General features: G+C 44.8%; 1 protein-coding gene across 2 annotated transcripts; it reads left to right on the top strand.

Moving 5' to 3' along the window:
• Positions 1-1,428: 1,428 nt before the first annotated feature.
• On the top strand, positions 1,429-23,288 carry Gpr180 (G protein-coupled receptor 180). 2 transcript variants are annotated; one of them, XM_051195226.1, is made up of 9 exons: positions 1,429-1,648; positions 3,697-3,855; positions 8,062-8,262; positions 14,606-14,786; positions 14,919-14,968; positions 18,122-18,279; positions 20,436-20,627; positions 22,126-22,203; positions 23,115-23,288. In XM_051195226.1, exons 1-9 carry the CDS (start codon positions 1,501-1,503, stop codon positions 23,271-23,273), a joined length of 1,326 nt encoding a protein of 441 aa, XP_051051183.1. In that variant the 5' UTR covers positions 1,429-1,500; the 3' UTR covers positions 23,274-23,288. The 2 variants fall into 2 exon arrangements, with proteins under 2 accessions (XP_051051183.1, XP_051051184.1); XM_051195227.1 differs by having other exon boundaries at positions 1,505-1,648; positions 3,722-3,855.
• The last annotated feature ends 622 nt before the right edge of the window (positions 23,289-23,910 follow it).

Below are 23,910 nucleotides of genomic sequence, written 5' to 3'. Positions count from 1 at the left end.
ACTAAGAAGTCAGACCTTAAAATGTTGTTCTAATCACTTGACTATGATTGTTTTTCTAAGCTGCATGGAAATTACTCTTATATTTAAAGAGAACTAGGGTAATTTTAAAAAGTCTCGAGATATTAATATCCACCTGGCAAGCCACGAGTGCTGATAGGGTTTCTTTACTTAAATGGTGAGGTATGTTGTGAACACATGCTTTTACACTACAGAAATATCTCATTGAATGAAAATAACTTGAGCACACTTGTTCATGGAGTATTTTTCGGTTCCTACTTTCACTTTCATCAAGAGGCTCACAGAGTCTGACCTTTCTGCAATTTACAATAGTTAGAAAGTCAGAAGAACCGGAAGTAATTCACAATATCGTGTAGCACATGGTCTGACAGGGGCGTGAGGCATTCTCGTTCCACTGAAATCCAACTCAGACTCAGGTGTCAGAAAGGTTTCTTCAAGTGTGTTGGGAAGAAACAAAGTGAAACCAAGGAGGAGCGGTTGAGTAAGAAGTACCGCAGCCAGAGGAATCTGCAAATCTCATCAACACAGAGCCTTGGAATAGTCACGGGACATATAGCATTAGGATGTGTATTCGTTGAGAGATGGAGTTTTGAAATATTTGAGCCCATATTCTAAAGACCGAGGCTTGTATACTAAACGCGATGAAGGAAGGAAAGTAATGCTAGGAAAGGGTGTTTTTTTTTTTTTTTTTTTTTTTTTTTTTAAGCAGTCTCTAACTTTACAGTCAGAGGTGGACCGTGGCTACGCAGAATTAACACAGGAAGGAGGGCAGTTGCCACAAGCCAATTCAGTGATGGCTGAATAGTACGGTGGCCGCTGCTTCCTATCGTCACCAGAGGAAAGGCCGGTGGATACTTGATCAGAGGCGTGATGAAGGTGGTCGTTGCTAATTCTCAGCTGCGTGGCCTGACGGATGATGATATAATTCAGCCAGACCCGGGAACCCTACTCGTGGAAGGAAAAAATCGTTTCGGTGCCAAGAGAAGTTAGGCTTTTCAGTTTGGCTATGTGAAATGTCCTTGCAGCAGCATTCAAGTGGGCATAGACGCAGAGAGCAAAGAACGTTTTCCAACTTTGAGGGAGTTTTTCCTGGCAGCAATAGTTCGGCCACGTATTTCTCGGTTCTTTCCTGGAAAGCCTCAGACGTCAATGACAAGCGCGCCAGTGCGCAGCGGCGCAGCGCGCAAGGGATACCCAGGGCGACTGTTTCCAGTATCCCGACGCAGCATCCCCGGAGGGCTCCGTTTAAAACCGGCGCCAGGCAGCAGCTCGGCCGGGGAGCTTAGGGACCCGCGGGGCTGCACGTCCCGCCCAGCGCGGCCGATGATTGGCGGCCGTCTTCGGCTCGTGGCGGTGATCCCGCGCCTCATTGGCCGTCCCTCTCGGGCTCCACGCCCCCTCGGCCCCGCCCCGCCCTCCGCTGCGGACGTGGGCTGCAGGCCCCGGGCGGTTGCCAGGCGCGCGAGCGAGCGGGCTGCGGGCATGGGCGGTCTGCGGCTGCTGGCGCTCGCCCTCACGTGCAGCTGCTGGTGGCCGCAGGGCGGCCAGGGCAAGACCCTGCGGGGCAGCTTCAGCAGCGTCGCGGCCCGGGACGCCCAGGGCCAGAGCATCGGCCATTTCGAGTTCCACGGTAGGTCCGGGGCGGGCCGAGGGATGGAGGCGCGCGGCCTCCCGCAGGCCCGGGGTCGCTGGGCGGCGGCCGCGGCGCCTCCCTCCCGCCACGTCGTCCCGGCCTCACCTGGATCCCCGCGTCACCGCGGCCCTGGCGCCTTCACCGGGCCGTAGCCCGATGCGCCCGAGAGCGGTTTCCATTTCCCCGACGCTCCCCGTGCAAGCGGGGCCGCCCTGATGCGTCCTCCCGGAGCTGTCCCCCCACAACTCCGCACTTGGCCTCATTGTGTGCCTTTGGTCCCCGCGGTTGGGAGTGAATGTCAGCCCAGGAAACCAGCCTTCCTGTTGTTTGTAACAGGGAACCTACCTGGAGCGGGTTTGGAATGTGTCATTTGCCCCAGCAGTTTGGTTACAGCGCTGCCGTGCAACAGATTTACTGTGTGCCCAGAGTTCGGTTGGTGGAAATGCGTTTTGAGCGTTTAGAAAGTTCCGTGGGTTGATTTTAGGTGTTTAGAAAGTTTCGCAGCCTGCCTGGAATGGCTGCATTTCATTCTTACTTCCTGGCATCCGCCAGGAAAATCAGTAACTCTTCCCTTTAGGTTTGTAAATTTCCGATTCATTCTGTTAGTTTTGCCCCCATTCATTTGCTCTCTTAGTATCTGTCTTCTTGGCACTTTGAATTTGACGTTACTGCATTTCAAGTGAGTAATTTCCTTAATGCAGCTCAGCTAGTATATGATCGAGATGCATTAGAGATGTAGCTGTGTCTATCAGTGTGTCCACTTAGGTGCTCTTAGGAGCCGATTACAGAAATGAGAAGCTACATTGGTGTGGGAAAGAATGTCAAGCCCTGGACACTCGCAGAATTGATGGTGTAAAGGGATGCTTTTAAACCACAAAAACTGAAGGTTTCACAATGTCTGGGGAAAACATGCCAATTTTCCAAAATCTGTACATATGTGAGTGAAGGAAGAAGACCCCCCCCCCAATAAACCATTTTGTTGTATTTTTGTCATATTCTCAGTGTCTTAACCTCCTTGTGGTGGTCCTTTGAGAACTGACAGTGCTGTCTGGTCTGTGAGCTGGTAAATCGAGGATCAGTGCACGCTGTGATCTGCAATGCTCATGCCCCATGGGGATACATACACATAACCCTGATCATGGTTACCTTGTGAACACAGAGGGGAAGCATGAAGGAAATCTGGGTTATCAAACACCCCACAAGAAGCGTTACAAGTATCACCTGAATTAAAAAGATACGTTTCATAAGGCTCATGACAAATTAGGGAAGTTTCTCTCTTTGACATATTATGCACACATAATTCCCTTACACATGGTTCTTGCCAGGTTTTGGCCAATTGCAATTTAATTCACTAAAGCTGTGCTGAACAACTAACTATAGCTTACTACCATTTAATCCCAGTATTTAGGAGGCAGAGGCAGACAGGTCTTTGTGAGTTTGAGGCCAGCCTGGTCCACAAAGTAAGTTCTAGGACAGCCAGGCTGTTACATACAGAGAAACCCTGTCTCCTGTCTCTCAACCCCTCCCAAACATGTACGTGTGTGTGTGTGTGTGTGTGTGTGTGTGTGTGTGTGTGTGTGGTACTAATGTATTTATGCTAAAAAGATACTTTAGCAAAAAGTATAGATTAAGAACAAATGTATAAGGTGAATGAATCGGATTGTAAAGTGAAGCAGAAATTCTACGATGACTGTCCATGTGTCCCAGATCATATTCTTTACTCAGTGAAACGTTGCCAACTACCACAGCAGTTCTACAGTTACTTTCATGTTGGATAAACTCTTACAATGCTACCAATTGTCATAATATTACAGAGATATTTCCATATTGGGTATACTCTTACAATGTTACCACCTATCACTATAGTTATACAGTTATGTTCCATGTTGGGTAAACTCCTACCCCTGAATGAGATGCTCCCTATGTTGTGAGTAATTTGCATGAATGTGATTTAATAACGTAAAATTCCCACATTGCTTTGTGGAAGTACTGTCTTAGTTCTCTGTAAGACCAAACTAGTTGACAATTTTTGTTTTAATGTCAAGGTGACCATGCTCTTCTGTGTGTCAGAATCAACAACATAGCAGTGGCTGCTGGGAAGGAAGCTAAACTCTACCTGTTCCAAGCCCAGGAATGGCTAAAGCTTCAGGAGAGCAGTCCTGGGCATGGCTGTAGTGAGAGGTTGTCCAGAGCTCAGTTGACAAGTGAGTATATGTCGAAGCACAGTACAACATGGTCCAAATATGTATATACGAAGATATATAATTGCGACTACATACATATGACCGATGATGTTTTGGTTATTATGTTTTCAGCTTTGTTTTTCAAAAACTAACCATTTCCTTGTTCAAAAGATAGAATACTTTTTCTCCTTTCATCATTCCAAAAGTTCTTAAATGTGCAAATAATTTATAAAGGTGTCTTCACTCATACTCTGCGGGTTATGCAGTCCGTGCTAGTATGCCAGACACATTTATCTGGTTGTAGCATGCAGGGAGTAACCCTGAGCAGACATTACCTGCCAGCTGTGCACTAAACATGTTATTTCACACAACTTAGCCCAAGTGATGCTGCTTGATAGCATGCCTTTGAGACTTAGTTGCATGATGGTGAGTAGCAGTGTGTGTGTGTGTGTGTGTGTGTGTGTGTGTGTGTGTGTATGTATGTATGTATGTATGCGTGGAACCACATCACCTAGAAACCTTACCTTAGCAGATGATTTGCCGTCATGATTAGGATGCCAGCCATTGGTGCTGGTGGGGGGGGGGCTTTCATAATGTAGAAATGAAGTGCACATGTCATTCTATCCATTATACCCCTAAAATTAATAGGTTGTGGGAGACATGGTTGGAGAGTCTGTATTGGTTTCTTTTCTATTGCTGTGATAAGAGCACTTACAAAAGGGTTTATGGTTTCCGAGGGGTAGAGACTCTGGTGGCAAGCAGGACACTGGGGCAGTAGCCAGGCCCTCACATGCTGGAACGGCTCGAGTGTTCTAAAACCTCAAGGACTCAACCCTTCCCAAACTGCTCCATCTGCTGGGGACGGCGTGCTCACATATGAGCCTAGGAGGGCCACTCCCATTCCAGCCACTGCAGCGTCCATGGGAAAGAGAGCGCCCACCCTCTGACCCCTTTCTCTTCTGTTTGGGAGCATCACACAGAACTCGCTGATAATTCTCATAACCCAGCCAGGCAGACGTCCCTCTTTAATTTTTTTGTTTTTGTTTATTTGTTTGTTTTTGTTTTTCGAGACAGTGTTTCTCTATATTGCTTTGGAGCCTGCCCTGGAACTAGCTGTGTAGATCAGGCTGGCCTCGAACTCACAGAGATCTGCCTGCCTCTGCCTCCCCAGTAAGGAGATTAAATGTGTGTACCACCAATGCCTGGCTTGATGTGCCATTTTAAATATCTGCTCAGCCATCTGGATGCCTGAGCAGCAAGTGGAGGGGAGAAGGCAGTTCCCAGGTCACCCTTGCGCTGTGTGGATTTGGAGAAGGCAGTTCCCGGGTCACCCTTGCGCAGTGTGGATATTTGCTTCCTAGATAGTTAGCTGACATCTGTGGTATGCTAAAGAGCTGAGTGCTTGGATTCGGATAGCGAAGATATTACAGTTATTTACACCAACCTTGAGTTTCTGAACTTATCTGGAAATTAGTAAAGTCGCTATCAGTTTTCCTTTCTGCCGCGTTTGCTCATCTCTGAGTTTCATGTGTGTAGAAGCCCTCCTCCTTTGCACTTCATTTCCTCCAAAGTTGAAACGGAGCTTCCCATCCAACGTCCCCACCTCTGCAGTGCTCCTGGTGTCCGGAAGTGGCCTCATCCATCGCCTCTACTTCACTCCTGAGGGTTTGCTTCGAACACCCTTTTGAACATCTGCTCTCTGGCCTGGAACTCACTCTGTAGACCAGGCCATCCTCGAACTCACAGAGGTCCGCCTGGCTCTGCCTCCAGAGGTTAAAGGCGCGTGCCACCTTGCCTGGTCACCGATGTTTTGCTGTCCCCTCAGCTCGTCCCCCCCCCCCCACGCATCCTCCTACTTTTTCCTGTGCAGCATGGTTTATGATTAATCACATCCCCACTTCCTATTTTAGTTTTTCAGAATTCAGCCAATGACAGCAGTATCATAAACCGCATGTGTGTCCATTTGTCCCTTCACCGGGCAATTGTGTGTTTGCATGCACAATGCTAGGCATTACTGATACGTCAGTAACCACAGCCCAGACATCCTCTCAGTCCTTCGGGTAATGGTGACAGGAATGCACCAGGTCAAAGTAAACAGACATACAGTTAGGGCCGAGAGATGGCTCGGGTATTGAGTGCTTCCTGCTCTTGCCGAAGACCCTTGCTGTTGTCAACAATGTCCACTGCACTGCTGCAATTGAAATTTCATGGGACATAGTGTGACATTTACTAATTTTAATTATGTGTGTGTAGGTGCGCGTGTCTGTGTATGTTTGTGGTATAGGGATTGAGTCTTGTTGGTACAAGGTAAGTGAACTGCCACTAAGGTATGCCTCCAGCCTAGGCTTTTTTCCCATATATATTAAAAACTACTTTGTTCATTTTAGTTAAAAATAAGCACGCAAGACATGGAAGACTAGTATAAGTTTCTCTTAAAAACCAACAGTTGCCAAATAATTTGTTGTCAGATTAAGTAGTTACATACAATATTACATAGAGAATAATTTACATCTTGTAAATCTCATGCATGTGATCCCTTTTGTGTTTTGGCATTAATGTTTTACTGTGTATTCTGGTTAGCAGTATTTGTTTCTTTTTATGGTGATTGGACAATTAGCCATTCAACCCCTACTTCAGTGATTCACACTTTGTTAATATTTGAGAACTAATTATACCCTCATAGAACATGCATGCTGTGTTGTAGTCTTTTGTCTCAAAAACAATAACAGTATTGTCAAGAGGCTTGCTGCAAAAAGACAGTGAGACAGAAACCAAATCCAGCATCACTTTGGAAGCAGTTCTGTTTCTCTGTTAGTGTGGGTCTGTATAATTTAAAGAGAAGCATCAAAAGCTGTTGCACGGTGGAAATACAATGTCACAGTTTTGTGTCATGTCATCGTGGGACAAAGTCTAAATGCTAAGACACACAACATCACAGCAGAGCTTTGTTTTGCAATGACAAGCCGGCATTGGGGCAGCCTCACTTGAGCCCTGTGTGGATGTCATGGGGAATTCTGTGTTGGAGCCTTAGAGTATTGACACAAACTAAGGTCTTAGCCACAGTTTTTCAGGATCTGTATATGGTGTGGGGGAGTAGGAAGTTTCTTTGTGTAGCTGTCCTGGAAGTCACTCTGGACCAGGCGACCTCAAACTTAGAGATCCACCTACCTTTGCCTCTCTAGCACTGGCATTAGTTGTGAGCGTGTGTGAGAGTTGCACACGTGTGTGTGTATGTGCTTGCATGTGTACACATGCACACGGGCTAGAGAGGGATGTCAGGTTCCCTCTTAACTGACTTGAGACAGGTCTCACTGAAGCTGGAGTGAGGCTGGCAGAGTTAACATTTAGTTAATCCTACACTGGGGACGAATACCGTACTAGAAGATTCACAGAACTTAGTGTTTGCACCGTCAGTTGTTTACTGTGGATCTTATTTTGTGCATGCAGAGATTCAGGTATCATGCTTGTCTTAGTTTATACTTCCATGTCACAGTTTGTCATCGAGGAAAGTCAGGACAGGAGCTCAAACAGGACAGGAGCCCGGAGCTCGGAGATGATGCAGAGATCCCGGAAGAGTGCAGCTTACTGGCTGGTCCACATGGCTTGCTCAGCCTGCTTTCTTACAGAACTCGGTACCTCCAGCCCAAGGATAGCACCACACACCACCGGCTGGGCCTCCCCCATCAGTCATTCATTAGGAAAATGTCTTACAGCCAGAGTTTATGCAGGCATTTTCTCAGCTGAGGCTCCCTTCTTTGAGATAACTAATGTGTGTCAAGTCAGCACAGTACTGGTTCCAAACGGACCTTCCTCTGCCCCAGCACTAGGGGTTAGCCCTGTCCTGTCTTACTACCCTGCACAGATCTGACAGAGCTGACTCAGTGTTACTGTCACTTTTTTTTTGTTTTTTTATACCATATTAATGGTATTAATAGTACCTTTGAAAAGAAAGTCCAATTAGAAGAAATATCTTTGAAACAGGCATAATTTGGGGATGTAAGGCTTTCCCTAGTGAAATACTTTCATAGTGATCTCATTGCTTAAATTGATCATTTTGGTCCGCTTCGTAGTCTGTATCCTTTATTCTAATATTATAACAGGGCTTCAATTTTTGAGACAAGAAAAAACAAAACAAAAACCAAAAACACATTTTTAAAACTCAAATTAATTCTATTCCTAAAACATTTAGACCACTGCTTTGAAAGGTGCTTTTTTCTTTCTCTCAAGTGGCCATGAACCAGACAGAACACAACCTGACAGTGTCCCAGCTCCCAGCTCCCCAGGCTTGGCATGTGTTCTATGCGGACAAGTACACCTGCAGGGAGGATGTGGAGAGCCCCCAGGGGGAAGACGTCCCATTTGAAATGGTGTTGCTAAACCCAGATGCTGAAGGAAATCCATTTGATCATTTTAGCGCTGGAGAATCTGGTAAGATGTGTGTTTGAATACACCCTAAATGCAAAAAAAGAGATTTGTGCAAGGGAATCTTCATTTTACCTTCTTAGAATATTAAAAACGAAAAGCGGCTGAAGTTTGAAAGGCAGAATGCTGAATTTTATATAGCTTGGCTTCAAGTATGTTAAATACAGAAAATAAATTATAAAATGTTAACAGGCGGTTGTATACACAGGTAATAGAATTGTATAATTTTCCTTTACACGTTTTAAGTCTTGTTTTTAGGATATTTTGACATTGTTTTAATAAACAAAATGTTAATGAACTGTGTAGATTATTATCTACACTGAGGTATGAAGGAAACTACTTTATAGAAAAAATTCCCTTCCCTTAGTTTTGAAAAGACTCAGACCTTGCTTTTCTGGGTTCTAAAGTAATAATAGTCAAGTCTGTGGTGTTTTCTGGATTCAGATACATTCCTACAAGTCTTCACTAAAATTTTAGGTCACTGTGCCTTGCCTCACTGAACTGAGATCCTAGCCACATGGAGAAGATTGGCATGAACATGATAATGTGCTCTAAGTATGACAGATGGTCAGTTAATATGTTAGACTAAGCATCCATGTGGCCACCTGTCAGGGAGAAGGGTTCACTCCCTCGGGAACATTGGCCATTTGAAGAAGTCAATAAAGAAAATGCCATTGAATCTTGTCCATAAAGCAGTTGAGTTGAACGAGTGATTATTAATTTAGGCTGTATTTGGCTAATGACACCTTAGGCTGTGGACCATTACTGGAAGTCAGTGGCTGTCCTCAGTACTGTAAGATGTCATCAGTGAAACCCAGGCCAATGGGTAGCATTGGGCAGAGGCTCGGACTAACGGCCCTGGGACCCTTATTTTAGGACTGCTCAGGGCTTATAAGAAAGTAGCGCTCTGCCAGGCAGGGCTTTCCCTTGCTGCCTGCAGGTGCTCTCTGAATCTTGATAAATGCTGTCTTCCTTGTCCTGGCTCTGTCTCAGGACTTCATTTCTTCCTTCTCCCTAAGTTGGCATTGAACTTCAACCCCACAGCATAAAGTCATCCCATTTGCAGTCCCGGGCCTGTAAATGTGAGTCATCCTGGTCCTGGCTCTCCCTGAACTGGCCTATTCCTCTAGAGGTTTCCTGGCAGCCAGGGTTACTGCTAGTTTTTCTTTAGCATTCACACAAATAACTCTAATCCATCTGTCAGTACTTGGCTTCCTGGCTTTTGTTACTGATTTGGTATAAAAAAAAAAAAAAGCTTATTAAAAAATGGGAAAGTTACACAGGTCATGCCCTGACAATATTTGATTAGTTGGGAGATTCTGTGCAGAACCACTTGCAAGGACTGATTATTTAACAGTCAGAAGAGCTCAGAAATACCTTGGGTTCTCTTGACAAAACCCAGATGTGCCTTGGATTATTGAAAGCCAGTCAGTGGTTGGCTTACTTTCTGAAAGTTTACATTATTTTGTTGATTAAAATGCATAAAAGCCCCTGTGAATAGGTCTGTATTGGAGTTGAAATTGATGGTTCTAACCCCATCACTATAGAGAAAAGATTTATAAATCTAGAGACGCTTTTTTTGTTATTGTTATTTTTCAAAAAATGAAATATTGAGAGGCAGAGGCAGGCGGATCTCTGTGAGTTCCAGGCAGCCTGGTCTACATAGTGAGTCCCATGACAGCCAGAGTAAAATAAAATAAAAGATAAATTAACTTCTCCCAAGACTCAGACTTGTTTTGGGTTATAAGCCTGGCGTTGGATCAGAGCTCTGAAGTTATCTAATGCGCAGAACCACTGTTATAGAAAGCTGTAATCCAATCCTGTGGGTGATCCATCCGTTTTATGCTATAGTTTAAGAGGGTCTTTCCTTTCCTGTAGCCTTAGTATTGACTTTGTTTCTAGAAATGGTCTCTAGTTCTTTCAGAAATCTGTTAGTTTGTCTAATTATACACTCTGGGTAAGAAAATCTGATTTTCCATTTTTATAGAGATTTGACCCTACAGTTGAAAGATTTTAATTGAGTAATCTACTACAAACAACATACAATTAATGTTGCATTGTATTTTCTTTAAATTTTACAAACTGTTTCCTTTCCTTTGGTCCAGCTAATACATTCTGAATCTAGACTTTGATTAATCCCTGCTTTGCAGATAAATCTCACTTACAAAACCTACTAAGGCAAATTTGATGCCACTAAACAAACTGCTAAGTAGGAATATATGGTTTTCCAGGTAGGAAAAAAGGAAAAGAGCTTCTTTAAAAGATTTGTTGTGAATTTGAGAGGGGGCATGAGGAGAATTGGGGGAGGGGTATAAATGATATAAATATACTACTCGTGAAATTCTCAAAACAGATATAAAGAATGAAAAGATTAAAATGATTAAGTGTGTCTTCTGCTCTCCTTTGAAGGTAGACTTTTGAGAGCATGCTGCCTAAAGCAAATAGCTGGCTTTTATTGAGATAACATAATAGGCTTTGCTGTGTGACTGGATTTCAGCAGATACATTATGTTTCTCTGTTTCCCTTTCCCCCCCTCCAAGTTCCAAAAGTAAATGGACCACCCACTTAGCTCTAATAAAATGCTACAGCTGTAGGGCTCAGAGGAGGTGATACAGATACCGAGTATCTTAGGACAAAGGTCAGGCAGGGTGGCGCATGCCTTTAAATCTCAGCACTTGGGAGCAGAGGCAGGAGGATCTCGGAGTTCCAGGCCACCCTGATCTACAGACTGAGTTCCTGCACAGCCAGGACTACATCGTGAAATCTTGTCTCAAAAAAAAAAAAATCCTAAAAAATAAAAAGACGGGGAGAGAGAGAGAAATGAAAAGAAGGAGGAGGAGGAGAAGGAGGAAGAGGAGGAGAAAGAAGGAAGAAGATTCACCCACTTTGCCCTACCAACACAGTTTCAGTGTTGGAAGCCTCGGGTGGTTTTGCAATCTTGAATGGTGTTGAGACACTTGAGGGTGGGAATTGCTGGGCCTGGAGGCATGAAGCAGGCTGGGCAGGAGCTACCACACTGCTCCCTTCTCTACCCTTGCTGTGGAGTTCCTCAGATGGAGCTGTGGCTGCTGGAGCTGTGGTCTAAGCCTCCCTACTAGGTCTCCTCAAGGCTCCTCTAAGGCTTGCTTTGTGACGCACACATCTCTTTGTAAGCATTCACCATCTGCTGTGTGTTTGTCTGAGAGTTGTCTTCAGGGTGCATTGACTTTTAAGACACCCAGTTACCCACCTGTTTTAAAATTAGATTTTAATTCCAATGTGAACAACCCAAATTGCTTTCTTCTGACTTGTGACTGCCAGAGCCAAAGCAAAAGTAAAATTGGTAGCTAAAGAGAAAACAGAGACATGTCTTAGAGTTGATCTGCTTAAAAGGAAAAATAACATAGAGCCCAGAGTGGAGGGCTGACGTTGTCTTTTAAAGTGTGTTATGGACAAGAAAAAGAGAAGACTCCCTTATCAGAGACTTAGTTCACAAAATTTGAGTCATTGTTTGTGTTTAATTTACTTAATATATTCATCCAATCAAATACCTTCCTTTGTTCTCTCTCTATGTTAGTGTTTTCTGGGAGATATATTTAGTACTGAATAAAGTCTGTTGTCTAAGTAATTTTGATTTCTCAGTAAATAGTGATGATTTTCTTGTCATGTTGGATCTGCTACATAATGAGGCCTGAAACCTGGGCCTGTGATGGGTGCTTTACAAAATATTACAAATAAGTAAAACTTTAAAAAGATGCTTTGTGTGCTTTCTTTAATTCAAAGAAGGAAAAATTAAAAACTTGGGAATGTTTTTGGCTCACAGCGTTTAGTGTATTGGTAGCACCTGTATTTTCTGTCTTGATTCAGTACTATAATAATCTAAGGACATCATTCTGAAGTGCAGTCTCTTTCTGTGAAGGGGGTGTGAAAACTCTTCTCCTTCCTAGCAGCTGGTGGTTCTTCTCTGGCTAGCCCAGCTTCTCTGCTCTGGAACCGTGTAACTCATCGCTGTGTAGCAGGGCAGGAGAGACACCCAGTGGTAGAAGAACTTCTTGCTCCTTTTGGTTCTCTTGCTGATGACCCAAAAATGATGGAGTTTGAGTTACTTGTTTGCTGTTTTTACTGGGGTATGTGTCTGCTAGTTTGCTTTTCCAAAGTGATTCTTTAATAATAAAGGTACTTTCTTTTTTTTTCTTCATTAATTGGCATTTAACCCAAATGGGAAGCTAGAGAAATCTCACGCTTCTCATTGAAATGGGAGCGGATGCAGGTCCATCCACAGAGTCAGGGGAGCGGATGCAGGTTCATCCGCAGACTCAGGAGAGAACTCTCTGTGCAGCCGGTATTGCACATTGGCGTTTGGTAGGATGTAAAATCGCTGCTCTTAGGGACCACTGTGAGTTTAATCAGTACAGCTGACCCTCCATCTCAGCAGATTGCACATCCTTGTGTGCAGCCAGCCACAGATGAACAGTGTCATGTGAGTAGTTGTCTGTACCGAAAAAATGCCAGCTTTGTCCGTTTCAGTATTCTCAATACAATGTAGTATAATACCTGTTTATATAGTACTCACCTTGGATTAGATTTTCAAGATAACTTACAGGTGACTGAAAGTGTATAGCAGGATGTGCATTGGTTTTTATGCATAACTACCATGCGTTTTATTTAAGAGACGAGCATCCATGGGTTTTGATATCTGAGGGATTCCTGGGACCAGTCCGTGTGTGTGTGTGTGTGTGTGTGTGTGTGTGTGTTTCTATGCACACGGGTAACCACAACAGTCAGAAGATGGGTGCTTGGAGCTGGAGTTACAGGTGGTTGTGAGAGGCCTGATATGGGTGCTGGGAATTGAACCCAGGACCTCTGGAAGAGCAGCCAGTGCTCTTAACCCCTGAGCCATCTCTCCAGCTCGGGACCAGTCCCTCTTAGACTGAAAAGGCTGTAAATGAGTCCCTCAAATTCGAAGCCACGAAACTCTTGGTGTGAGTGAGTGGCACACTTCTCCTGTAGCCCTGTGAGTGGCACACTTCTCCTGTAGCCCTGTGAGTGGCACACTTCTCCTGTAGCCCTGTGAGTGGCACACTTCCCCTGTAGCCCTGTGAGTGGCACACTTCCCCTGTAGCCCTGTGAGTGGCACACTTCCCCTGTAGCCCTGTGAGTGGCACACTTCTCCTGTAGCCCTGTGAGTGGCACACTTCTCCTGTAGCCCTGTGAGTGGCACACTTCCCCTGTAGCCCTGTGAGTGGCACACTTCTCCCTGTAGCCCCTGCATTTTTGCTTGGGTTTTATGTCGCCAGTCTCCTTTGTGCATAGTTCCTCAGAACCTTGACATCGTCACCGCTGGTTTGACGCTGGCCGCGTCCAGCATTAACTCTTTTCAACTTCAGCTTTGACGGCCTACTTCCCGTAGTCTGTAATGGGAGTTCTGAGAGACAAATGATCCATCTGACTTGGTTCTTGGCCACTTGGAATGGTGGTCATTTGCTTGCCATAGTTGTACTTCCTATTGACATGGGGTCACCTGATTGCCAGAGGATTTCCTCTTTGCCAGTAGCTACAGAAAGTGCCAGAGAAGAGGCCTCTGGATGCAGATCTTAAAGCTTTGCCCAAACGAGAACACAAGGTGGTAGAACATCCCCAAACTGTGATTTGTATGTGTTATTATCAGAATCACCATAGGGCTTCCCAAACCAGACTTCGTGGCTTCATCCTCCAGTGTCTGGTTTGGTGGATCAGAACTGGTACCCAAGAATTTGCATCACAAGTCTTTGGTGATGTTGCCAGATCAGGGACCACACTTGAAAGAGCGTAGTCAAGGCCTATTCAGCTACTGGTGACAATGAATGTTCTAAAGTTCTCAGAGAAGATGTGCACTTTGAACTCTGAAGTCACTGCAGGCCTGGCTGTTTTCAGACGAAACAGAGTTCTGATTTTCAGTGAGTTGTCATCCTTGAGTGACTTTGTTGTTCCACAGATTGACTTTTAACTAGTTTAGGTTGCAGTCTCATAGTTAAAACTTGGTCAGGCCAGGTGGTGGTGGCACACATCTTTAATCCCAGCACTCAGGAGGCAGAGGCAGGTGGATCTCTGTGAGTTCAAGGCCAGCCTGGTCTACAGAGCGAGTGCCAGGGTAGGCTCCAAAGCTACACAGAGAAACCTTGTCTCAAAAAAAAAAAAAAAAAAACCCAAACAAAACAAAACTTGGTCCAAGGGGAAAAGATAATAATACCCACCTTTCTTCCTTACAAGACTGAGTGCTGTGAGCCCAGTTTAAAAGACAAGCACCAGACGTAGGTAACTTGACCATATGCGAAAGCTGCCCGGCACTGTGCTGTTTTACTGAAGCAAACTCCCTTTCTTCTCTTCACAGGGTTACATGAGTTCTTTTTCCTCCTGGTCCTAGTGTACTTTGTGACTGCTTGCATTTATGCCCAGTCACTGTGGCAGGCCATTAAGAAAGGAGGACCCATGCACACGGTCTTAAAAGTCCTTACGACCGCATTGCTGTTACAAGCCGCTTCAGCCTTAGCTAATTACATTCATTTCTCCAGGTAACTCCACCTCTGTGTTCATCCTTACAGCTAATTAATCCTAATTAGTTCACAAACATCATGCATGCTTTGATTGTGAGCATTTTTCCACACTTGTGATTTATATTAATGCTCTCCTCCTCAATTCCTCAGGTACTCCAAAGATGGAATAGGGTTACCTCTTATGGGAAGTCTGGCCGAAGGTGAGGATCTTTCTGAGTACCTTTTCAAAGATAAGTTTACCGTATTCTTAGAGAGAGAGAGAGAGAGAGAGAGAGAGAGAGAGAGAGACTTTATTTTCAGCTAGCAGTGTAGCTCAGTAGTAGAAGGAGGGAAGAAGGGAGGGAGGGAGGGTGGGAGGGAGGGAGGCCCTGGGTTTTCTCTCCAGCACTGTAAAATGATGGTAATGATGATGGTGATGGTGTGAGATAATTATTCTTGCTGTGGTGTTTTTTGTTTTTGTTTTTTTTTTGTTTGTTTGTTTTTGTTTTTGTTTTTGTTTTTTTTTTTTTTTTACTCTCGGGTAGTTAGAACTCAGCTTAACCAGAGCAGGACTGTGGATTTAGTAATCAGATCTTGTTTGATCTTGCTAATGAGCCATGTGTCTAGCTTAGTTCTTTACTGTTTGTTACCCACGTGGACTTCTCAGTTCATCCTCAGTAAAAAGCAGATGTGCTTTCCTTATCCCCATTCTGCAGAATCTGCTCAGATACCTGATGCAGACTGGAGAGGCCCCTGGGCCAGTGAGCTGCAGAGCCCAGCTCCAGACCCAGGGCCTACAGCCCCGTAGGTGAAGGGTGTCCTGTCCTCATTCCGCATTCACCCATAGTAACTTTGTTTCTGGTCCAAGACCACATACACACCTGTAATTGAGCTGACCTCACGTCTTTGTTCTTGTATTTATAGAAGAACTCTTAGTAATTTTAAAGCGGACTTCTCAGAGAAATGAAACCATGCTGTTCTTTACACACAGAACTGAACTATTTGGCCAGGGACAGGATTTGAATATGGAACCATGCTAGAATTTGTTTTCCTTTCCTTCCCATAGTTCCCCTTTGGTCTCACCATTCTTGAACAGGGCGTCTTTGGACAATTGCTACACGTCTTCTCAGGACTCACTCATCTGATCTCATCACCCATTTTGATTCAGAAACTTCAGAAACTTTTGTTACCTTGTGAAGCCAGGGGCACCATTCACCTTGGGCGCGAGCATGAGGGTGTGTCCCTTCTGAACGCTGTCTAGACCTTGGCTTCCCCTTCCCCTTCTTTCCTTGTGAACGTACTTGGATGTTTAGGGGACTCACGCTGCTAAGGCAGGGCAAAAGTGCACAGGTAACTTAGGCAGTTGAGGAAGCCAGCATCTGAAGAGGCAAAGCACAGCACAGACCTTAGCAGAAAGCTCCAGAAATCGAGGGTCATTGACCGTTTGTCTGCTCCATGTGAGACTGTTGGGTCTCCTGGCCGTTCTTTTCCCCTTCAGTTCTGACTTTTTGCCTGTGATACGAGCTTTCTACCACCGAGCTGTATCCCTTGGTATTTGAGAGTGGGGTGTACTTTCTCTGAGCTTGCCATGTAGCCTAAGCTTCCTCCTAACTCAAAACCCTGGCAGTGTCTCAGGTCCTAGGGTTTAGTAAGCCCCTCTGTCTCGTGTCCCTCCGCGCTCTGTGCAGTAGTTGTTTTAACTGCAATGAGTTGATGTTCCTGAGTGTCGGTATTCTTCCCACAAAAGAATTACTGGTTCAGAGATTCAGTTCAAGAAAGCAGAGTTCTTATGTGATCTGTGTATTTCATCTAAAGTAAATAAATGTTTACATTTTTACAAATATAAGTATATCCATATATAAAATGACAGGTTGTTATTTTGGCAACAATGAGCATAGGTTTGTCTATTCAGTTATGGTATGTTATTGGCCTTTGTAACCTGATGTATAAAGAAATGAGCAGGAAAATGAAGGGGATTTCCCCAGGTATTTGTTTTTGCTACTTAGGAGCTTATATAGGAATCCCTTCAGCCAACTTCTTTATCTAGTTAACTGACTGCATTTATGAATCGTTTAATGAAATTAATTGACACCACACTTAAACATGTGATGAAAGAAAAATGTGCTTGATCTGACAGGCTGTGCCATTCAAGTGTAGTAACAGTTTATTATCAGCAGTCATACGGTGTGTATGTAAGTGTGCATACGTCTCCTGGGGAGACAGACATCTGTTTTTCCCAGGTAGCATACCAGGAGCAGACCAAAACAATCCCACCCAAGATTAGGTTGGTGAACAAGTGAATTAATTTACTTAGGGTAACCTGTGGGCACGGGCAGCTTGCAAGCAGCGGTTACCTGCCCGTGTTTCATCAGGAAGGCACTGTGGGCCTCCCCCTCCCTCTCCCTCTCCGTGATGGGACATAGCTGTCCCCACCTTGTGCAGCTCTTCCGTAGGTAAACTGAGCTGCCAAGAGTCCAGGAAGTCAAGGCCATGGCATGCCACGTTCAGAAGTCAGCGTGTTACATGGTGCGTGTCTCAGCAGGAGGAAGTCTGTCAGAACACATCTAACATGTATTGTTGGTAAATGTTCCATGTGTAGCTCAAAAACATAAATAAGCACATAGCCCAGCTGCTCCTCTGTCTCTGTAGACAATCTTACCCAAAGCAGTGTCAGCTGGCAGTGTTAGCTGTGTGGGGGCCGTGGGTTATGTTGTGATCACAAGCCATTCACATACACCGCGATAAAAAGTAATAGCTTTTATCATAACCAAGCAACTGTTAACGTCTAAGATAAGCGTGCACGGACCCCGAAGCATTTACAGTTCACTCCTTTTATCTGTGCGCAGGTGGTTTCCTGACCGCCTTCAAAGAAGTGGCGTTCTCCTGCAGTGCCGGTGCTGGCCACCGGGTGGCACTAGTTCACGGAGCTCTTCATTTCTCTTCCGACTACCTCTACTGTTTCCTAACAGCTTTAGAGAATACTCCCATATTACATTCATCCATCAAACATCATTAGCACCCTACAAAGGATACTAATATTTTCCACATTGCAGAAATTATATTTAAAGTTTGCTTTTTTTTGTCAGAATTGTACATGCAATAAAAACTTTAAAGGGAAGAAAGAAAAAATAGCTTTAAGGTTGGGCTAACATAGATAGCCATGTATATTTGCTTTTAAATGGCAGTATTTCACTGTTCTTATAACCAATTACAAATTTTACAGCAAACATTTAATGTTTTAGAACTACTAGACATTAATGTCTCATACTGACTTCCCTCAGTTTGCTTGTGTGGTTTGAAAAGGAGCGCTGTCATGTCAGTATACAATGCGCTAAGCTGTGTAACTGTTGGCTTTGGCTTGTGTTTCCCTGCAGTTTTTGACATTGCCTCCCAGATCCACATGCTGTACCTGCTCCTGAGCCTGTGCATGGGGTGGACAATGGTCAGGATGAAGAAGTCTCCAAGCAGACCCCTCCAGTGGGACTCGACCCCTGCTTCCACGGGCATTGCTGTATTCATTGTCATAACCCAGGTGAGAGCTGACCCCACACACCGAGTGTGACCCACCACAAACGGGCACGGGGATTCTAGAAATGCACCAGCCAAACAATGCTAATGAGACCAGCAGTCTATCAGTTGATGAACACATACTTGTGCTTTTAACACACTGACCACATATTAGCACATGTGTGTGTAAACACAGAGTTCAGCTGTGGAAAACCAACTTACAGGAAATGGTAGTTTTACAGTCTTGCCTCTTTGTTGTAAAAGTCAGGGTTAGAAGTGTGGTTTAAGAAACAAGATAGTCATAATTCAGTGTAAGGAAGAATAGTGCTTTTAGTAATAAAACTCTCTGTGTGTGTGTGTGTGTGTGTGTGAGAGAGAGAGAGAGAGAGAGAGAGAGAGAGAGAGTGTGTGCCTGTGTCTGCACGTGCGTGCGGTTTGTGGGGGCAGTGTGCGAGGTGTATGAGCATGTGGGTGGGTTTGTGAACATATCTATGTTTGTATGTGCCTACGTGTGTGTATAGCATGACAGGCACATGCTTCCACACCCGGCTTTTTCTCGTACTGTGAGTTTTAGGGGTAGACTCAGTTCTTCTTGGTATTAGTTAATGGTTGCTGGAGGAGGGGTTGACAAGTTGTGCAGGCTTCAGTAAGTAGCCTCCCACCCATGCGAGCAGCCCTAATTAATGGTTACTGTGTCTAATAAAAAATAGAAATATAAATAGGAGGGGTTTGTTGGGAAGAAGGCTTCCATAGAGAGAGAGGAGTGAAAGGCTAGATTCATTATATACATGTACAAAGCTGTCAAAGAGTAAAAAAGAAAAAGCTTAACACACACGCACGTGTGTTAGATTTTAAGGATGGTTTCATTCCTCAAGTCTGTGCTTTTCCAGTCACTGCAGGTACTTCATGTGGCTAACTAGACATAATAAACATACGTATGTAGTTCTGTGTAACACACTCTGCCTAAGACTGAGTTATTTCCCTGACTTCCCCAATGGCGGGAGCTCTTCTGCCGTAGTGGTGGGATTGGTGGGATGGAGTGGAGCCTGCTGCCGCTGGCAACACCTTACGACAACCAATTGGATTTTGTTGTTTTGAGATGGTCTCATTATGTCACAGAGCTCTGCCTGCTCCTCCCTAGTGCTGGGATTAAATGCATGAGCCACCGTGCCCTGCCAAAGAATTGGATTTAATACTGAATTTTATCTATCAAAGGTGTTTGGAAGTGACTGAAGACTCTGCTTTGAAAGCCGAGCTTACATAAGGAAGCCCAAAAGCTTATTTGATGGTAAAGATTTCAATAATTTAAGTACTTGGAGTTTAGTAAGGACAGAGGAACCATGGATAGCAGCAAATGGAAGAGCAGAAAGCTGTGTTCTGTACTGTCACCGATATGACAGGGAAAGCCACAGGCAAGTAAGGGTGTGAGACAGTGCCCAGGAGCTTATACCAGATGTCACAGATGTGCTTTCAGGCTGAAACCCAGCAACCTGCGTTCAGTCCCCAGTACAAACCCACAGAGTTGCCATCTGACCGCTACGAGCATGGTGTGGTACAGACACGCACCTTCACATGCACGATAACAGTAAAAAAATCTAAATAAAGAAGAAAAAATGTCTTCCCTTACTTAGAGAAGTTGCCAGAGTGACATTTGACAATGATTTGGACCTGGCGCACTCTGTTAGAAAAGATGGAGCTATTTGAAAGTGGTCTTGAATTTGGCACAGTGAGGCACGTCCATCCCACCAGATCTCAGGGGGCAGAGACGTGACATTGCTGGAACTTTGAAGCCAGGACTTTCAGAAAACAAAAACAACCCCAAAACCTCAGCAAGTTAGCCCTGAGACACGAGGAGAGTTGGGATGTGAGGATGTGAGTTTAGAAGAAAGTTTCTCCTCTTCACTTCTCCATGTGTTTACTCTTAGAGATGATGGGTTTGGCTCATGATAGCAGCAGTAACTGTTTGTTTATTGTCTCTCTGTGTCACTTGGTAGAATCCCCTGTCAGGGTTACAAGAGCAGGAAAAGAGCCACACTATGATTGACAGCCTTTACAGTCCCACAAATCTTCGCATCCCTCCAGAATGTATTTCTAGCAAACAAAGGATGCTTACAAAAGGGTTGAAGACAAATTGTCTTGGAAGTAGGCGAATTCTTCTCTAATTGTTGTTTTTATTTACAGAGCATTTTGCTGCTTTGGGAGCAGTTAGAAGATACTCGTCACCATAGCTCTCATTCTCACCACAGCTTAGCAGGGGTGCTTCTGATCGTCCTAAGAATTTGCCTGGCACTGTCGCTGGGCTGTGGCCTCTACCAGATCATCACCATGGAGAGAAGCACACTCAAGAGGGGGTTCTACATCACATTCGCCAAAGTACGCACTGGGCAGGAAGTGCTCCGGTCAGGTGCTCTGCTTCTGCTCCGTCCCGTGGGAAGCTCGTGGGTCCCAGGACTGCCCTGAGCCTTTGTCCCTTCAGCTAGTCTTCAAGCCATGCACAAGGTGGTCACGGACCCATTTTACAGAAGCCACACTACCATGTTTCCCATGCAACCTCTGAAAGGGTCATAGGCCCACATCTTGGTTTTTCCTTACCAATGTATTTGTCAGCAGCTGTTACCTGTCTAACTGTTACTCTTGGAGCCGTGTTGTGTGACAAGCTGTGAGGAGCCGTCCTTTAGTTTAAGAGGGCGTGGCCCAGAGGCTGCTGCACCTGCCTGTGTGCACACTGCTCCACACCCTTGTGACTGAGCAATCCTAGAGCAGATTGCGTTCTTTCTGTGCCCATCTAGTCAGATGCTGAGGGGTAGCAAAGAGCTCTGAGCTGTCTCGTCTCAGTTCTTGCCACTACTGCATGGAATGGGCGCCACTGGCCCTACAGCCCTCTGCTAGAGAACCCGAACGTGTGCATTCCTAAGAGCATCGCCATCTTTCTCTCCCCGAGGTACCATGCTGAACAGTGCCTTTCTTCCCCTTAATCTTCAGGGTGCTCCAGGCATTATAAACTTGTTTCTGGTTTAATTTTGGAAAAGAGATACATTGGGGCAGTTCGTGGGAAAATAGAGAAAGGTATTTGAAAAGCATAATGTAAAATTTCCTGTTCCCACTCACCCCGTTGCGTCCCCTGTGCAATGCCGCTCTGCCGTTCCTGGTGCGCAGTGGGAATCTTGTGGGTATTTTTACTGAATTCATTTGCGTATGGTCACGTGACTGACGCCAATGCATCTGTGCTGATTCTTCTCAGTTGCCACTTGTTTCCTACATCCCAGCACCGGCACACACACAGATTGAAATATCTGTATGTAGCTGGTGTATAACTGTAATGCTATAAAGTACACTAAAAATTAGCAATTTGGTTAGAGAAAAGTATTAATGTCATAGCAAAAAATAAATTTGCTTCTACATTTTATTTCAAGTTTATTCTGAAGTTCAATTGAGGCCAGTCAGGACCTACAAGAGGGAGTGTTAAGATATTAGTTTTATTTTGTGAGTGTGTGTGTTTGGCCATTGTGTGTGTACCTATATAACATGTCAGATCCCCTGGAACTACACTTACAAACAGTTGTGAGCTGCCTTGTGGATGCTGGGGCTGAACCTGGGTCCTCTGTGAGAGCAACAAATGCTCAGTAAGAGTACTTGCCGAGCCACATCTCCACCCTGGGCCCTGGTGTATTAATAATTGCTTGGTTTTGATTCAGGACCTCGGTCCATAGCCCAGGCTACCCCCAAGCTGCAGTATTCCTGCTCTGAGGGCTGGAATGCTGGGAGATTCCAGTGTATGCTGCCAGGACCTGCCATGTTCTGTTTTTGCTTTTAATGTGGTGCATCCAGAAGTAAGGACAGCAAATCTTACTGGCTTGTCGCTTTCTTCCAGGGCTGTGTCTTGTGGTTCCTGTGCCAGCCAGTGCTTGCCTGTGTTGCTGTAATATTTAATGACTACCAAAGAGATAAGGTAAGCGATAAGCATGATGGCAGCGTTTTCAAATCCTCATGCAGGACATGATGTTAACGTAGGGGCCACTCAGAAGCTTCTTGACTTCTTTGAAACTCACAATATTAAAACCTGGTGAATCCATAAATGAGAAGTTTATAAACATTAATAAGACTTAAAAATTAGCTCTTGAACAGAATGATAGAGCCGGCTTTTTTGTCAGTCTGCTGTCAGAACATAGAGCCCTGGGCTCAGAATGGTTCTCCTGTTCGTACCTGCCGGGTGTGGGATTGCAGCACATACACCCAGCCCTAGAAGTAGCTTTCATGGGTCTTAGCCTGTTTCAGAATCATGTTTTATAAGTTAAATTACAGGACATATAATGCATCTTTTTTTAAAAAAAAAGAGAGAGAAATGATTAAAATTACTCATTGTGTACTGGTAACAACCAAAGTAGAGAAAATGGCATTGCTTTAACAGACTGCAGATAGTGTTTGCTGGTGTTTGATTGCACCAGTACCTGCTTTCCTTCCTCAGCGAATGGCTCCAGCATTTCAGAGCCCAGCTCTGCCATGAGTGTTTACAGATGCTAGGTAGGAGTGTGGCCCACAGGAACAGCTGTGCCTTGAGGCGGGAGTGTGCTTACTGCTATTACTAAAGTAGCCTGTTAGCAAAACGCATGCCTGTAGCATGCACACGCTTGGACAGGGGCCTTTTCTATCTCTCTGTGGTACCGTGCCAGGAGTTTACCCTTGAGTAGTCACAGTCCTGAAGATATGCCTGCTACTGTGTGTGTGTTTGATAGGACGCATCTGTGGGACAGAGGAAGGAAGGTAGGCTGAACAGAACACAGAGTGGATACATGCTAAATTAAATGTAACTTTTCTGTTTCTGCATGCATTGAAACATCCCCTTTCCTTTCTTTTTTCCAGGTGATTACAATCGGTGTTATCCTTTGCCAGTCTGTTTCCATGGTAATTCTGTACAGACTCTTCCTGTCCCACAGTCTGTACTGGGAAGTATCCTCACTTTCCTCAGTGACACTACCACTGACCATTTCATCTGGACACAAAAGTCGCCCTCATTTCTGATGCCCGACCTCTGCGGGAAGAGCAAGAGAATTGCAGAAGTGCAGTAAGGTTGCAGGTGCAGTGGCTTCTCTGACGCCTGTGCTGTGGAAAACTGGACAGTGAGGGCGGAGCGCGCTGCTTAAGTCACTGCTCTCCAGCAGTGCACTAAGGCGAAGGTAATAAACGTGCTGGCCTGTACCCACACGGCAGACTTGTAAGAGAGAACATGCTGTCAAGGGGGACTGAAGCACTTTTGACCTGGAAATAAATGTGAAAGTGATAACTCGAATGGCATGTGGGTCAGCTGTTCACACTTGCAATGCCTCACCAGTATCGAACTCAGGTCTGACAGTCTTAACAGTGTCGACGCAAACGGTCACGCCCAGGTGTGATGTCAGTGTGATTTTAAAACACTTTATGCTTTAAAGAACATGCATTTCATATTGCAATTTAAAGGAACTGTTCATTCGTGGGTGGAGTTATTCTGCAATTGCTCTTGTATTGTTGGCCCTAGATCAGGCTTTATTTTGATTAGGACAATGTATGGGAAATTCTAGATACCTTACATTGTTTTAAGGGCAGAGAGGGTTTATAATCTGAGTCCTTGAGTGAAGGGATGAGCAGGCTTTGTGTTTAAAAAGAAAGAAGGGAAAAGTAG

This window comes from Phodopus roborovskii, unplaced genomic scaffold (assembly GCF_943737965.1).
Source record: "Phodopus roborovskii unplaced genomic scaffold, PHOROB, whole genome shotgun sequence".
Lineage (NCBI taxonomy): Eukaryota > Metazoa > Chordata > Mammalia > Rodentia > Cricetidae > Phodopus > Phodopus roborovskii.
The sequence above is the reverse complement of the archived record's forward strand: the minus strand, read 5'-3'. Positions and strand labels throughout refer to the sequence as shown.

What these genes read in the sequence shown, in the direction of transcription:
- Gpr180 (XM_051195226.1), top strand. Translation starts at nt 1,501, where the DNA reads ATGGGCGGTCTGCGGCTGCTGGCGCTCGCCCTCACGTGCAGCTGCTGG. An exon ending in CGGCCATTTCGAGTTCCACG is followed by an intron (nt 1,649 to 3,696) that starts GTAGGTCCGGGG and finishes TTTAATGTCAAG; the next exon opens with GTGACCATGCTCTTCTGTGT. An exon ending in TTTTAGCGCTGGAGAATCTG is followed by an intron (nt 8,263 to 14,605) that starts GTAAGATGTGTG and finishes TTCTCTTCACAG; the next exon opens with GGTTACATGAGTTCTTTTTC.